General features: G+C 36.2%; 1 protein-coding gene across 29 annotated transcripts in view; it reads left to right on the top strand.

Moving 5' to 3' along the window:
* PUM2 (pumilio RNA binding family member 2) overlaps positions 1-16,225 on the top strand; it is a 72,451-nt gene that overhangs the window by 19,978 nt on the left and 36,248 nt on the right. For 12 of the 29 annotated variants that reach the window (XM_026675563.2, XM_026675555.2, XM_026675562.2 and 9 more), the window contains exons 5-9: positions 240-412; positions 6,186-6,456; positions 7,037-7,130; positions 7,845-7,967; positions 15,969-16,111. In XM_026675563.2, coding sequence (XP_026531348.2) covers positions 240-412; positions 6,186-6,456; positions 7,037-7,130; positions 7,845-7,967; positions 15,969-16,111 — 804 coding nt within the window. Of the gene's footprint in view, positions 1-239; positions 413-6,182; positions 6,457-7,036; positions 7,131-7,844; positions 7,968-15,968; positions 16,112-16,225 lie in introns of all 29 variants that reach the window. The other 17 variants (XM_026675554.2, XM_087947245.1, XM_026675552.2 and 14 more) reach the window with 3 other exon arrangements.

The following is a 16,225-nucleotide window of genomic DNA, read 5'->3' as shown; positions in this document are numbered from 1 at the left end:
GGATTATCAAAACTTCTCACAACCAGAAAAGCCACCCTTAGAAAATTTAACGTCAGCTAATGTTGATTTTTTTTCAGTTTTATCCTGAAAGCTAGCTTTATTTTATATATGTGCAACACATTTTATTTAAGAATGACATCTGACAATCAAGGTAGCTTACAACATTAGTTAGATTTGGTAATTGTGGGTGCTACATTTATTTTCTGCTAGATTCAGACCAAACATGTTTTTTTACTTAGGGCACTAGAGAAGCTGAAACAGATGGACCTGAGAAAGCAGACCAGAAAGGCAAGGTTTCTCCATTTGAGGAGGACAAGAACAGAGATCTTAAACAAGTTGATGATGACGATGTTACCAAAATAAATGGCAGAGGCTTGCCAAATGGAATGGATGCTGATAGCAAAGATTTTAAGTAAGGCTTAGATATTTGGGGGGTGGGGAGGAGGAGATATCTGTTTTCAATAAATAAAATTTATGGATGTACGGGTTCAGGTTAAAAGTTTCATTTAGGTTTTGTGATATTTTGCATAATGCTTGCCATCTTTATACATGTTAAGTTTTATTATGTTTTAATTATGGGATCTATGCAGGCAGTAATACAGATGGGTGTCCTGTTGTTATCACTAAATTTAATTAATTGAAATTGGAGTTCAGCAGCAACTTCTGGGAGGCCGTAAGTTGTTTGTTCTGCTAAAAAAAAAGTACACCCCCTCCCAGATGTTTCCACTCATTTAAATTGTAGGTCAGTCGTCATCTTCAAGTAGAGAGCCTATTCTCAGTCTTTGTCACCACATTAAAGGATATGATAATTTGTACTTTTTCTTTTCAAAAATTTTTTCCATGCTAGGTTCATGGATGATCCATGGTTTTCTGCATTGATCAAGACTCATTGTTCAGATCTACCTATATGAATGTATCCAAATACACATGCTCGTGTTTCCTTTATATCATACAGAGTCTTCACTTAGCAACAGCAATTGGGACTAGAATTTCTATTGCTAAGCAATGTGGTCATAAAGTGCAATATCAGGTGACCTCATTGCTTAGCAATACCAAGCTTACTACAGGTCATTAATTGGGGACCTCCTTGCAACTTCCTTCTATCTTCAGGTGACTGTGGGATGCTGCAGCTGTTGTAAGTGTGAGGCAGTTCCAAGTGCCCATATTGCCATCATGTGACACAAGGGTCAGATGATCAGAACTTTGAATCAGTCATGTGTACCCCTTTGATCAATGTTAGGGACAGTTGATGAATGAATAATGCTGTTTAACCAAGGACTACCCGTACAACAAATGTCCTGGTTAGTTTACTTGTATATCATCTTGGAAAACAGTCTGCCGAACACTTTGTTAAATTCTGACAAAGATATTAGCAGCTTGGTATGAAAGAAGGCCAACTAATGACTATCAGAAATCACAAAGAATGTGTATATTATATTTCATTGGTGCATGGGTACGTAAACAGGGTTAACAAATGTTTTCCTGGGAAGTTCAAAGAGAGAAAAATGACACCCCCCCCACAAATGTATATTTTGAATGATTGTGTACAGAACTGTAAGGGCTAAAAAGGTCATCTCCTGAATTAACTGCTGATCAGAAGGGGTATGTCTGGAGAATTGCTTATTGCCCATTGTATATGATTAGGTGACTGATAAAGGAGAATATTTGTAGCTCAAAGTTGAAATTAGGTTTATGATTGGGTGACTGCTTCCTGCTGAATAACCAGAGAGTACAAAGAACATAAGGTAACTTGGTTCCAACAAGATAAATGGGAACTGAGTGCTACAGAATTTCACTGGGGAATTTAAGTGAAAGTCCAAGTTTGTACTTGGCTAATCCAGAAGCCTGAAGGGGTAAAAAAAGAGAAATAAAAGATTTTCTACTGGTGGTAGTCTAAGAAGTGAAGATTAAATCAGGGATCTGTAACTCTGATCTCCACTGCTTCTGATGAGTTTAATTTCTTTTTTTATCCCACTATTATTACTCTTATAAATAACTTAAGGTGGCAAAAATACCCAATGTTCATTTCTCCTCCTGTTTTCCCAACAACAACCCTGTCTCCTAGCTGGCTTTCATGCCTAAGGTAAGATTAGAACTTAATGTTTCTTAGTTTTTAACCTGGTACCTTAACCATTGGACCAGTCTGTCTGTTCTTCCCTCCCCCCTCTGCCCCCCGAAAACATGTTGTGATAAATTTCCAAAAATATCTACTTATAGCAGTGCCCGAACAAAATGCCCCCAAAATGGTGTGGCAAGTAGCTAAACTCCAGTTGATGAGAAAGGACAAGGCATTATGGTATCAGTTTAAAGAAAGGAAACTCAACAGTAGAAACAGATCCTTAAAGTTGTCCATCATATGATAAACACAATGGATGAGAGTAACATCTAGAAGCAAGAGTAACAATATATACTGCACTGCTGAAATTCCAAAGCAGCTTTCAGGCTCATGCAGATGAACAGCTCTGAGCTTTGGAGGAAACAAGAGAAGAGACTATATGAGAAATGGGAGAGTGGATCCAAAAAGGGCAGGGGCAGTGTAAGCTTATCAAAAGAGAAATACCCCAAAGAGGAAGAGAAGATTCAGAAGTAGTAAAAAAAAATTGAATTTTGGTAATTGGTAAGCCATTACTATGAGGCTTTGAAACAAACATATCACATAGAACCCTTTGCTTGTGAATTGTGCTATTTGTGAGCAAGAATCGGGGATGAGATAGAACAAATATCAAATCTAATAATTACTTCCTGCTGATATGTATGGGAATTAATACTGCACACAACAGTGCAAAGGACAACTGGAAGGTTTCATCATCGATACTGAAAATCACAAAACAAACCCTGAATTGTGTTCTCATATTTCATGCTTTCACAACATGGATGAAGAATAGAAAGGAAAAAGAAAAATACTGCAAATCCATGAATGACTATGCAAGTTAGGTTAATAAGAAAGATTTAATTTCTGAGACTGGGGCTTGTGGTCCAAAGTATTTACATTCAAAACTACTGACATAAGATACATTGTATGTCATAAGGAATGGAAAATGTGTCTGGGCTGCACATGATAAGGTTGATTAGAAGAGCTTTAAATTGAATCAGTGTATGTACACTCCTCGTTAAAGTCTTGTGTACTGTACAGAAGTGTTCTGGAAATGAACTTTTAAGTTTAAAAAAAATAGGCTTGCTTTCATTGCCTTCATTGTCTGTATTTTAATGTTCAGAATGAATAAAATGAGTTTGCTCTTTGGACAGAAGCGTAAATATGATTTAAAGATATCAAAATGACGTGGTGGTCTGATTCCTTTGACTGCATTGTGGCATTTGAAGAGGAAACCATTCTTAAGAAGAAAAGCAGTAGCATTGTCTGTTAAAAAAAATTGATTCCTACCCATAAAGCCAAATCAACAAACCTGGAATTGTTTAGCCTATTATCTTGTTAGATAAGTTCAAAATGAAAAGAATCAATACACCAGCTGATCAATAAAGAAGGAAAAGTTTTTACAGGCGACAAGAAAAAGCAGAAACCACTGAAGCTACATAATTTGTTTCATTTTTCCAACCACAAAGAAGATTGTGAAGCCAGAATAATAGAGTAGGGTTGAAGCTTGTGATTGATGGAAACATAATCAGGGAAAAACTCTTTAGTTTGACTGGGTTTTAATCTTTTGGGGTAAATGAATTGCATCATAGGGTGCTGAAGGAACTAGTTGATTGGCCTGTTATATCCTGGTGAACAGATGAAGTTCCAGATGAGTTGAAGAAAATAAAAAAGGCGGGGGGAGGAAGATCCCTTGTGCTACAGCCCAGTGACTCTGACATCAGTATCTGGGTAGGAGATAAAGAGGTTGGTCTGTAGGCTCTTTCAAAGAACTGTGATAATTGCTAATGTTAGCATGGGTTTATCTCGAATAAATAAATTTTCCTCAATTTTTTTTCATAGGATAACTTCCATAATAGATTGTGGGAGTGCTATATATCTTCAACAAAATAGTGATTAAAGCTGATCAGAAGACATAAACTACATTAAAAATTTTGATAGTTTGGAGAAATGGGTTGAAAAGGGTAGAATGAGTTTAACAGAATCAAAGATAAAGGCCAAACAAAAATCAGATGTACAGTTGTAGATGGCTTAGTATTAATAGTAAATAGTGTGGTTTGGCAATAGTTATGGAAACAATTGGAATTTAGGCAATGCTCTTTTTATGAACAGGTTGCATTCTGAGAGGCTGTTCATAAATCTGTTTTGTTCACAAGTCCAAACAAATATATATGTAACATGCTGTAAATTAACCTCCTCCCAATTTTTGGGACCTTTCCTGTTGGAGTTGCGGACAGGTTTTTTGTATTGGTGAAAGTTCATAACTCAAAAGTTTGTAAGTAGAATAATGTTTTGTAGTTGATTCCAAATTAAATATGAGCTAGCCATGGGATGGGACTTTCCAAAAGGCAAGTATAGTTGTAGGCTGCAGCAACAGACATATCATTTCCTAATTAAAAAAAAGAAATTATTCCACTCTGTTCTGCTTTGGTCAGATCCTGTCTTGAGTGTTACAACCAGTTCTGGGAGTTACAAGAAGTCAGAAAAATTCAAACAAGTTCTAGTAAGAAGAATGAAGCTAATCAAGGGACTAGAAGCTAGATTGTGTGAGGAGAGATTGAAAAAAAATCTGTGTTTAGGTTTGAGAAAAGAAGATTAAGGATGATGTGACAGAAACTCTTCAAATAGTCCTTTTTGAAGAAACTCTTCAAAAATCCTTGGTTAATGACCATCATTCAGAGATTCTTATTAACAATGCTGAACAAGTAGTACTTATGACTGTTTCTCAAAGTTCTAGCTGTCCTAGCACCACCGTGGTCATGTGATTGCGACCCATGGTTTGGCAAATGGCTTGTACTGAGGAGGTTGCAAAGTCCCATATCACATGATTGCCATTTGCAACCTTTCCTGCTGGCTTTCCAACAAACAAAGTCACTGGGAAAGCTGACAAGGAAGGTTGTAAGCCATTCCTGTAAATCATTCTCATTCACACCACTTTCCTGTGTCCTTCCGTATTGCTATGCTTGTACCAGCAACCACTTGGCCTTGCACTGGCTTCTTGTCAGCTTCCCCATTAACATTGCTTAAAAGCTGTCAGGAAAAGGTCCTCAGTTAACAACCGGTAATCCTCAGTTATGATACGAACAGATTGCCAGGATTGCCATGACTAAATGATGTGGTTACATAATGTGCTTTATAATTCCCTAGTTTCTTCATTTTATCTTCAAAATAGGGTCTTGCCTGAAATGTTTTAATAGAAATAGTATTCAATTATGTAAGTTTTTCAGTGTAAAATAGGCTTGCTGTGTAATTGACTCAGAATAGGATTTCCTTAATGCTGCCCTTTTAAGATTCACAATTAAGTTGGCTTTGAAGACATGAACTTAGCTTTGAAGCCTGAGCTTCCCATATCCTGCCAAACATGCTTTCCTATCACCATCACCACCACCACCCTCAAATTGTAGATCTACTCTTTTAAAGTCTGAGCTTTCTACTATAGCATATTTATTAAACATTTATGTTACCTTTACCAGAAAGTACTAAGCACATACTGTGCATGCTGTTTCATGACTTGGCTTGTTCAAGAAAAACAACAATAGCAGCAAATTTTACCAGCAGGTTAATTTTACCAACTGTTTACCCTAGAAAGCAATATCTATACATTTTTATCACAAACATTAACTGTAGTTATATTGATCATAGATAAAAATAAAACAAAAAGTTTAGGAAATTGAGAAAAAAGGGAAATGCATTTTTATAAGATTATCAGGTTTTTTAGCAAAAAGTTGAAAATGTATGTTTTAATGTGTAGGTTTGGGGGCATTAATCATTCAAACATGTTAATTTTCCCATTCGCTGTTAACATTCCACTGCTCCTGAAAGTAATCATTAACATAACAAAATAACAGTTATTTTGTACATCATTATTTGAATTACGTACCAATTAATGTAAAATTATAGATGGATCTAATTTTCAAACAATTTCAACATTAACTATCATATAGAACAATTGGGTGCCATTTTCTTACAAATCAAGGAGCAAAAAATTATTGTGACATCTTTATATGTATAAAGTTTTTCAACATCTTTTTAGCCAGTTGGGTTTTTTTTTTTTATAAAAGCTCATTTTTTTTCTTTTTCTTTTTCTAAGCAGTCGTACTCCTGGAAGCCGACAAGCATCCCCAACTGAAGTAACTGAGCGTTTGGGTCCAAACCCTAACACTGCTGAAGGCTTGTCTTCGCTTTCTAATCCTTCAACTCACAAGCCACTGGTGGAAGAATTTTCAACCTCTGAATCTCAGAATTTGGATGCTATGGAACAAGTGGGTCTTGATTCTCTGCAGTTTGATTATCCTGGAAATCAGGTACAAATGGATTCTTCAGGAACTACTGTGGGACTCTTTGATTACAATTCACAACAACAGGTTAGTATTTCTTTTATAGCCATATTAATGGTTGCAATTATAACATTATATAACTCACCAGTTTCAACTAAAAATGGGAGTTTTCTAAAGTTCTTACATTTCTTTTTACTATTGCTGTTGTCTTTTTAATCTGTAGTAAAAAAAAAATGTTTACATCATGTCGATTCCATATCAAGGGAAGACACTGGATTCATATAATTTCAGTCATAATGTCTTAGCTTTGAATAAACTCACCCATTGTCATTTATGAATCATAATTCATAGCTCAATATTATGCATGGTGTTTGAGACTTCTACCACCAGATAGACAGTACAGTATACTAAAGAAAAAGATGAATTAGAAGTTGCATTTCTGGTAGTAGTTTATTATAATGTGGAATTCTTCCATAACATTATTGAAGAATTATTTCTATTTAAATTTGAAATTCAGTGTTGAACAGTCCTGTGCTTAACACTCCATGGAATAATAATGGGCCAGTCTTATAAATTAAATAGGACTAGAAAGTGTCTTTGTTAGTGTTGTAATACATGTCTCCTTCAAAAATCGAATCCCTTTTGCTTGTTGTCATTTTTGTCTTAGATATTTCAGAGGACTAATCCTCTTACTGTTCAGCAGTTAACAGCAGCACAACAGCAACAATATGCACTGGCAGCAGCTCAGCAACCACATATAGGTGAGACATTTTAAAATTTGTAATAAAAAATTTCTGGATTTTAGTTGGTATAGGGAACTATGATTTTTTTTTATATGTATACACATAGATTTAGTAGAAATATTTCAGGTTTTTTTTAAGCCAGTGGTAATAAGCAGAAATATGTACAATAGATTTTTTTTCCCAACTACCAAAGGGCTCTTGTTTCCTCCTCAAAAGACTATCCATAGGATTGGTAGATCTTAACAAATCATGTTTGGCTGTGTCTTTAGCTGCTGCAGTTGGAGGGAAGGAATTCTTGGGAACCTTAATGAGAAGTGCCAGATTCTTCCACTTGATCTTTAGCGGATGCAGGTCAGACACTGTGTGAATTGCTTTCTACCTGCACTACATTGTATATCATCCTTGGGACCTCAGAGCTTGTCAATGAAGATTGTAAAACTCTGAAGTAGAGTCGTAGTAGTAGTAAAATAAAAATATTTTATTGGAATGTATGTTCTAGTGTGAAATGAGCTTACAAAAAGCTTTATTGCATATTACTTATTACATATTTTACATACTGAATTTTTAATATCGGCAGAAAAATTGAAATTGTTGGTTACAATTAAAGCCTTTTCAATTTTTTACCAATATTCTCTGAAATCACATCAAACTTGTGACATTTAAAAACTTGTGTGGTACAACACTGTGCGATGTCTGTTTTTGGTGAAATTGAACCTTTTGTTACTGTAACAGGTGTATTTTCGGCAGGCTTGGCTCCAGCTGCTTTTGTGCCAAATCCCTATATTATCAGTGCTGCTCCCCCAGGTGCTGACCCATATACAGCAGCAGGCTTGGCTGCCGCAGCTACCTTAGCAGGTAAGGCAATACTGCTTTAAGACAACTCTAGTATTACATATTTTAAAAACATTTGCTTTAAAAAAAGTATACCGTATTTGCCGGCATATAAGACGACTTTTTGCCCTGAAAACATGCCTCCAAGTGGGGGGTCGTCTTATACGGCGAGTATATAACAAAGGTCGTCTTATACACCGGCAAATACATTGTTGTCACCGGTGCAAGAGCGACGGGGCGGAGCTCCGCAACTTGCGAAGCCCCTTCAAGCCCAGCCGGAGTCTCTTCCTCCTCCTCCCCCCACCCACCCACTCCGCTCGTGCGAGCGGACAGGCAGGCTCCAGGCTTTGCCCCATCCCTCACCTCCTTCCATCCCCTCCACCCCCAGTGGCAGAAACTTCGCCGCACGTGGGGACGAGTGGAGGGGTGGGAGAGCAGCGACGCAGCTCAAAGCTGAGAAAGCGCCATCCTTGCTTTTGTGCTTCGGGAAGAGTTCGTGTTTTTGTTTTTTTGTTTTTCTCCCAGGAATGGGATGCTGCTCGTCGATTTTCTTTGGGAATTTTTCTCTTCCGGTTTCAGCCTTTGCTCGAATCCTCCCCCGATTCACTTCTGGAAAGGATGCTTGTGTAACTCTTTTCCTAAGCGTTGCTGGGGTGGAGGGGGCAGTGTGCAGCGTGAGCGAGAGGCTCTTTTTCTTTCTCCCTGAGCGCAAAACCGTCTGCCTTCTTCTCTCTTGGATGGACCGAGCAAGGCTAATAAGATAATAATAAGATAATAAGATAAGATCCTAAGCGCGTTGTGGAAACAGATCTGGATCTCATTGGAGAAAGGTAGCAAATGAATGAACTGGACTTTTGGCAAGTCTCGGGTAGGAACTCGACGCTTTCTGGAAAGTTAGTGAGCAGGAAAATAGACATCCTTTCCGCTTTCTCCCAGCGTGGGTATTTCATTATCCCTCCCTGTAAGAAGTAACAACCACAAAGCCAAGGGAAAAACGATGCGCAGGAAAAAGCCACAGTAGGAAGCAAAGATTTCTCCCCCCACCCTCTCTCTCTGAAATAATGTCGCAATCAGTGTGGTGCACCCTTGGAGACAAATTGGTTGGAGAGGTAGAAAGATATTAAGAAACAACTCGACTGTTTTTCGTCCAGTTTTATTTTTATTTATTTATTTTCCCTGAAAAAGCAGATCGCTCAATGGTGTCACAAAGAAAGGGAGAGGAATTGAGTGCCAGCCTGAGAAAGGCGAAGCTGCCTCTCTAAAGCATTTTGGTGGCTTTGTAAGTTTGGGGGAAAGGGGCGGGGTGTCAATCAAGAATTATATCCAGAATACCCCAAGTGTTACAACTTACCGTATTTGCCGGCGTATGACTTTTTGCCCTGAAAAACATGCCTCCAAGTGGGGGTCGTCTTATACGGCGAGTATATAACAAACTCTATATTTTGAGTGGAAATGTTGGGGCTCGTCTTATACGCCCAGTCGTCTTATACGCCGGCAAATACGGTAAATCATCCAGGTTAGTGATATTGTTCCCCTAGATTTTCAAATACCAAATTTACTATGGACATCATAGCATTCAATCCTGTTCGTTTTCTGTTGAACCCATGTCTATGGAATGAATTCTAACCAAGATTTTAATTTGATTTTTCTACACCTATTGTTCTTAGTCTACCAAGTCCCTTCATTCAACACTCGGCAGCAGAAAAACTAAACCAAATGTTAGCAATTTATTGTCTTCCTTTTGAATGATATCACAAAATTGGGACAGGGCAGGAAAGAGGAGCATATCACTATTTTCAGTATTTTAATTATAAATTGACCATCAGATAAAATGGATCAAACCTGACATTTGAGAACAGAGATGAAGTCGTCCTTGGATTAAAATCCATAATCAAATAGATAGCATCATCTAATTTGCTATCTTAATCTGTACATAGTTAAGTTTTTTTTTCTTGGGCTTAAATGATTTATGTATGGCTATCTAAGGGAGTTTGTTATTTAGGAAGCTGCTGGCTGAAAGCCTGATTCAAATCACAAAACTGAATATGATTTATCCTCAGTTTTATTAATCTATATGATTTGCAGGCATAGAATAAGTTTTCTACATACCAATTCCAGGTGAACCTATGATCACAACCACAGACCGGTCAATTAGGGTTCCTCTAGGTCTAGATGGAGACAAATATTATTTAAGGCTAAAAAAGACAGATTCTACTAGCACCTACCCTCCGATTGTTCATAAGTAAACCCGTTTCTTGTTCTACAATTGTTGTCAGTTGATGCAAATTATTTGGTCACATCTAATTTTATTCTTAATAAATATTTAGTCTGCAACCTTATTTGGATTACTATAGCCAGTGTAATTGATGTAAATCTTTCCAGCCTCGTTATTTGGTTTATGATAGCCTGGTTTCAGCCTTAGACTCTTGCTGGCAGTTCTTACTATCTACACAGTAACCCAAACAAATTTTGCTGATAAGGAGAACCTGGCAAAGTTTCTTATAAAGAAGCTTTCTCATCAGAGGAGGAAGAGCTACTGGGTTGGCCTTAGTGGTGGAATGTTATATTATCAAAAAAAACCTCTAAAATATTGCCTGGAATTGGGATAAAATTTGAAAGAAAGGTACAAAGTGGCTGGCAACTAAAATGAACCTAGACAGCTCTGGTTGTTGAAGATTTATGGTATTAAAGTGGAACTAATATGGTATAATATGGGCTGGTATATAGCTCAATTGGATTTGGCAATGTTTATTAATTCATTGAGAGATCTGGAAAAGACCGCTGAAGAGTTTTGGGCACAATTCAGAAAAGAGTGCTGAATGATTGGGAAGATACATTAGGTGGTGTGGTCTGCTCTGTCCTTCTTGAGGAGGATGGAAAATATAAGGTTTGCCACTTGGAGAAAAGCCAGCTGCCAGCCTAATTAACAGAGGGAAAATTGGTGTCAGTGTCAGTAATTTATAATTCCTTCCTTAATTCTAAATAAGGAAGTAGGTAGGTAGAAATATAATACAGTCAGACAGAGAGACAAGATTATAGAGTGCATTCATACTGTACCTATAGAAAAATCTTATGTTACATAATATTAAATAAGAGAGAAAAGTGCAGTCATTCTACAGTTTAGAATCTCTTCACTTATGTAGAAATAAGTAGAAGAAGGTGGGCGATCAGAACTTGGCACATCAACCATAAATCTATTAGGACTGCTAAAGAAAAGCAGCTGTTGGATTGGAAGGGAAGAAAAGGTTAAACAAATGGAATATACTTCTTTTTTACTTTTGTGTCCATTGTATGCAGCAGTGGGATCTTACCTGTTCAACTACTGGTTTGGTGATTGCGCACGTGTGCACGCACACCTAACCCGCATGCACAACTTTCCCCACACCAGCTGGGGCCTGCAACGCCAATCAGCTGAGAGGATAAAGAAGAGAAAAGCGCAGGGGCAGGTGGGAGGGCGGATCCTGCGCTTTCCTCTTCTCAGCTGATTGTCCTTTTTTCCCTCCTCTTAGCTGATCATGGGGGGCTTTTTTTTTTTTAACTAGCAGTTCGGCCGAACTGGTCTGAAACGGTAGCATACCACCACTGATTGTGTGGTACTAAATAAATGTTTGGAGAGTATGGGAGAAATCCTCCTCCCTATGTTTGGATCTTTTCATATTTTTAGATGGTTAAGATGATGATTCATGTTATTTGTATATCGTTGCCCATCCTCTCTATTTTTTTTAATGTGAAGTTGTTTTCTTTTTTTCTGTAAGTCTGAATTCATTGTATTATTTCAAGACAATGATACTTGTACAGCATTAATTAAAATATATTGACATTGCTTAGATAAATTAAGAACAGTAGAAGTAAAAAAGAAGATAAATATTCTATCAGTATTCATTACAATTTAGGACATTGGTACTGCAAGCATGAAATTATTTGATCTTTTCTTCCAGAACTGAAATAACATTAAAAAAGAGGTTCCTGCAGATCACATTGAAGTCTGTATATAATGTAAATAAGAAGAGGAAATAAATACAGATTTAGCAAGAATTAAAATACCAAATAAATAAATGAGGTGGAAGGGGAGGAAAATGAACTATTGGGTTTCTAACTTTCACTGTTTGGTATATCTGCTGATTTATTATTGTATACTATTGTATTGTAAATGTCTACAGTATTGTAGACATTTAAGCCCTATAGATGCCTGATGGTAAGTGATTATATTTACCTTGTGCCGTGATGTTTGTTTGGGAACTTTTTTTTGCTTAAATTTGGTTAAAATTCATTACATATATCTATACTGTTAGTTTTGCCATAGCTAAATACTCAGTGTCTAAGTTTCCAATCAGATAGAATTGTATCTTTCTTCCAGTGTTAAACACAATTCATTCTCACTGCTGTAAACATATCTTTCATTAAATTCTAATGTTTCTTGTTGATTTTTGCTGACATAATAACTAATAAAAAGCATTCATTTCTACTTAAAATTTCAAAATTTTCTGGGTTGTGGTATGTATAGCTTTCTAATACTTGAGTGGGTTTTTACACGCCCAGTATGTGGTTTTGTGACATTTCCAATATTTATTACTGTCTATCTTAGATATTATTACAGAGTTTTATACCAGTTGTAGAATACCTTTAAATTTTCCTTTAAATTTTTTACTTGGTTTGAGTTTTATAGATTTAGTCTATAATTCTTCCCAATGCGGTGTTGTAACTGTCTCTTTAAAATGCTGCATCATTTTATCATACAGCTTTTGTTTTCTCTCTCTTGGTGCAACATATCTAAGCAAAAATGTATACAGACTCCCTAACAGATGGTGCTGTTTTTGTATGAGTATTTCAAAATTTTGCCTATTTTAAATGTCCATCCGTCCTTGAAATTTGATTTTACTTTCCAGCAATTTGTAAGTACATCAACCAAGATACCTTCCAGCCTTCACCAAGTAGTTCTTGCTGTCTTTTTAGAGTCTGAGTAAACCATATTTGCATATGTAATTACATTTTTCTTGCTACAATTGTCTCCAACATGAAAAACATTTCAGAGAACCACTAGAGATGAGCTTATTATTCCCTTCATTGAATTTCATGTTGTTGTCCCATTTTGTCTAATAATATATCGTTTAAATTTTTATCATCCTTTGTAGTTGGCAACGATTAGCAAAATAAAATTCGCAGGGACTCCTTAACTTTGTTTTTAGCATCTCCGCAACATAATTATGTACAAAATTATTGGCTAAACTGGTTCCTTCCAAAATTGCTGTTCTACAATCAAAGGATTTTATCTACTCTGTTGTCCACTACAGGCAGTTTGCTTTATGATGCTGTTTAGACTTTGGAAAAGCAAGATCATCTCTGTGGAATCATGTAGGATTTTTGTTGTTGTTTGATACTGGGTTTTTTTCCCCAGTGTACATAAACTTACTGACAGTTTCTTACGATTCTCGTAGAGTTCTCTTTGAAATTCTGATTGATCCCATTAGGAATAGATAGTTTATCTTGGGTAGTACATTTATTTTAATCATTGTAACTCATCCTAACTGTTTTAATGAAGTTTTCTACCTTTCAAGGTTTCTCTTAATCTCTTGCCATAATTTAACATACAAATGGTCCTTATTTAGAGAGCTTTCCCAGTTATGAAGGTGGTGAAAAAGTAACTTTATGATGAGTCCTTACATTTACAATTCTTCCCAGGTCTGTAAAATGAAGGAAAGCTGACAATCATGAGCATAATTGTTTCACTGAGCAACCATTTCATTTAACAACCAAGTTGCCAATCCCAGTTGTCACCAAATGAGGACCATGTGTAGTTTGAAATTAAAACAAAGTTTTTCACTAAATGGGCTTCCTGCAGAAGATTGGTTTCTCCTTGTGTTAAAAATATCTTGTAATTATTTTTGGTTTTGAATTCAGAATATACTCCAAAATGATTGTTTTCATGAACTATTTTATTTCCTGTTGTGGTTCTGTAATAAAACCATGTCATCTGGATAACGTTTTTCCACAAATTTTGAAACCTATTATTTGTTTATCAGGCTTTTTCTGCCACTATTTCTAAAGTAATGTTAAATAATAAAATGGACATCCTGGTTTTCTTAATTTATTTGGAAATCTGAAAAGAGCATTCCATTAGCCATAATTGTCACTTTTTTCTAATAGCGTATATGTTTAACCTAAGCTTGAACTTTTTTCTGCAGGATTTATTTTATTCAATACTACCAGCAGGAATTGCCCTGAAAATGATCAGAGGCTCTTTTTGCATACCCTCAAACCAGTTCATTTTTCTTCCTTTTCTTGTTTTTAGGTTCTATTATATTGATTATAACCCTAGTGTTGTTCTTTGTATTTCTCTTTGGGATAAAACCAGTTTAGTCAATATGTATGATATCTGGTACACATTTCTTCAGTCTATCAGGTAATATTGTTGTAAAAAAACTTGTAAGCTACCTTCAGTTCTCCTAGGGGGTAAGCACTATTGTAGAAAAGTTTGTAGAACTTGAATCGTACCTGGAGGTAAGCAGAATCAGTGTAGTTCTCAAAGAAGGGGGGTTACGTGGGCATGTTTATTTAAAAATTTAAGTCATCTAAACATTAGAGAGTTAATTATCTCCAATCAATACTATTTAAACAATATAAGTAGTTCTTGATTTACAACCACAATTGGGGCCAGAATTTCAGTTGTAAATCGCATCAGTTGTAAGTTGAGGCTCCCACATGACCAGACTTTTTTTGATTATTGTTTTTGTGGTGGTCATTAAGCAAATTACATCTTCCGTCCGAATCTATTCGCCCAAATGAGCATTTTTTGGATCACATATCGGGGTCACATGACCGTGGGATGTTGAAACCAGTCGTAATGTAAACTAGTTGCCAGCTGCTTGACATACGGTTTTGACTGCAGGGAGGTAGCACAGCATTTTACAATTGCCAGAAGGGCTTTACAGGCTATATTGTACCCCTTCCAAAGCCTTTGTAACTCCAAACAGTAGGTAAATGATCAGTCATAAGTTGAAGACTACATGTGCTATAATTACTACTTGTATTTTATAATAATACAGTAAAATAATGTTTTTTTTTAAAAGGAGAGGCCAGTTAGGGAATCTTTGTGGGATCATAGTTTGAGAATTATTACTGTTATAAAACAACTTAGGATCCAAATGTCTTTCCCAGTAACTATCTGGTCTGTGCGTTAAAAAAAATAATGGGAGGATTTATTCACAGTCCCACTGGTGGCTTCAGCTCACAGTGAACAAAAGTAGGGCCTTTTCTGTAATGAAACTCCAATTATGAAATTTCTTCTAAGTATATGGCTTTCCCCCAGGGTTATTGTATTTTAAACAACTAAAATATGCCTATTCAGTCAAGTATTTATAAGATAGCTGTTTAGGATCAGACTACCCTGGTTGCTTTTGCAAACTGCTTTAATTTGTTGCATTTTTATTGTTTTGGATTAATAGTGTCATAGTGTTACTCTTTTGTAGGCCACTTTGTCTCCTTTTGGAAAAATTACAGCATGAAACAAAAATAATTATTAATATTAAATGGAATTTTATTTTTCACTCTGTGTTTTCTACACTAATGTTTTAAAAGATTGCTTAGGAAGTGATGTTACCTAATGTGCCTCAGATGATGCATGGGCAGAAAATGAGCAAGAACTTTTTAAAATTACAGAAAAGCTTCACTTGAGTTGTTCTTTTTATATTATGTATTAGTAGATTACACATGAAACATTGATTTGAGTTGGAGGGAAAAACCATAATTGTCTCATTAAAATCAAATGGTAAAAGATTCAATTTGACTGGCTTTCAAGAGGTATTGTTTTATTGACTGTATACTAACCTCCCACATATTTCTTTCAACTGTTAGAGACAAAATATAGCCATCTTTTGGTTGACAGGGAGTTTAAAGGAATTTTGATATCACATATGTAGTGATGTTTGCTTATTTATGATAATATTAGGTATTACCAAGTTACTTTTGTTCCCAAAGCATTAGAAAGTGAAAATATAAATATTCTGATAAAAATCTTTTCTTTGTCAGGGCCAGCAGTTGTTCCTCCTCAGTATTATGGTGTTCCTTGGGGCGTGTATCCAGCCAACTTGTTTCAACAGCAAGCAGCCGCCACAGCAAACAGCACTGCCAATCAGCAGGCTGCATCACAGGCACAACAAGGACAGCAGCAGGTAAACCAGACAGATAGACATGCCAAATATTTCTTTGCTTGTATATTTTGCTATCTAACAATCTATATATTATTTCTCCCTCCCTCCCCTCTGTGTGTGTGTGTGTGTGGTGTG

Source organism: Notechis scutatus, chromosome 1 (genome assembly GCF_049901735.1).
Source record: "Notechis scutatus isolate UNSWTSFEM ecotype Mainland chromosome 1, rNotScu1.2, whole genome shotgun sequence".
NCBI lineage: Eukaryota > Metazoa > Chordata > Lepidosauria > Squamata > Elapidae > Notechis > Notechis scutatus.
This window is presented reverse-complemented; position numbering and strand designations above follow the sequence as displayed.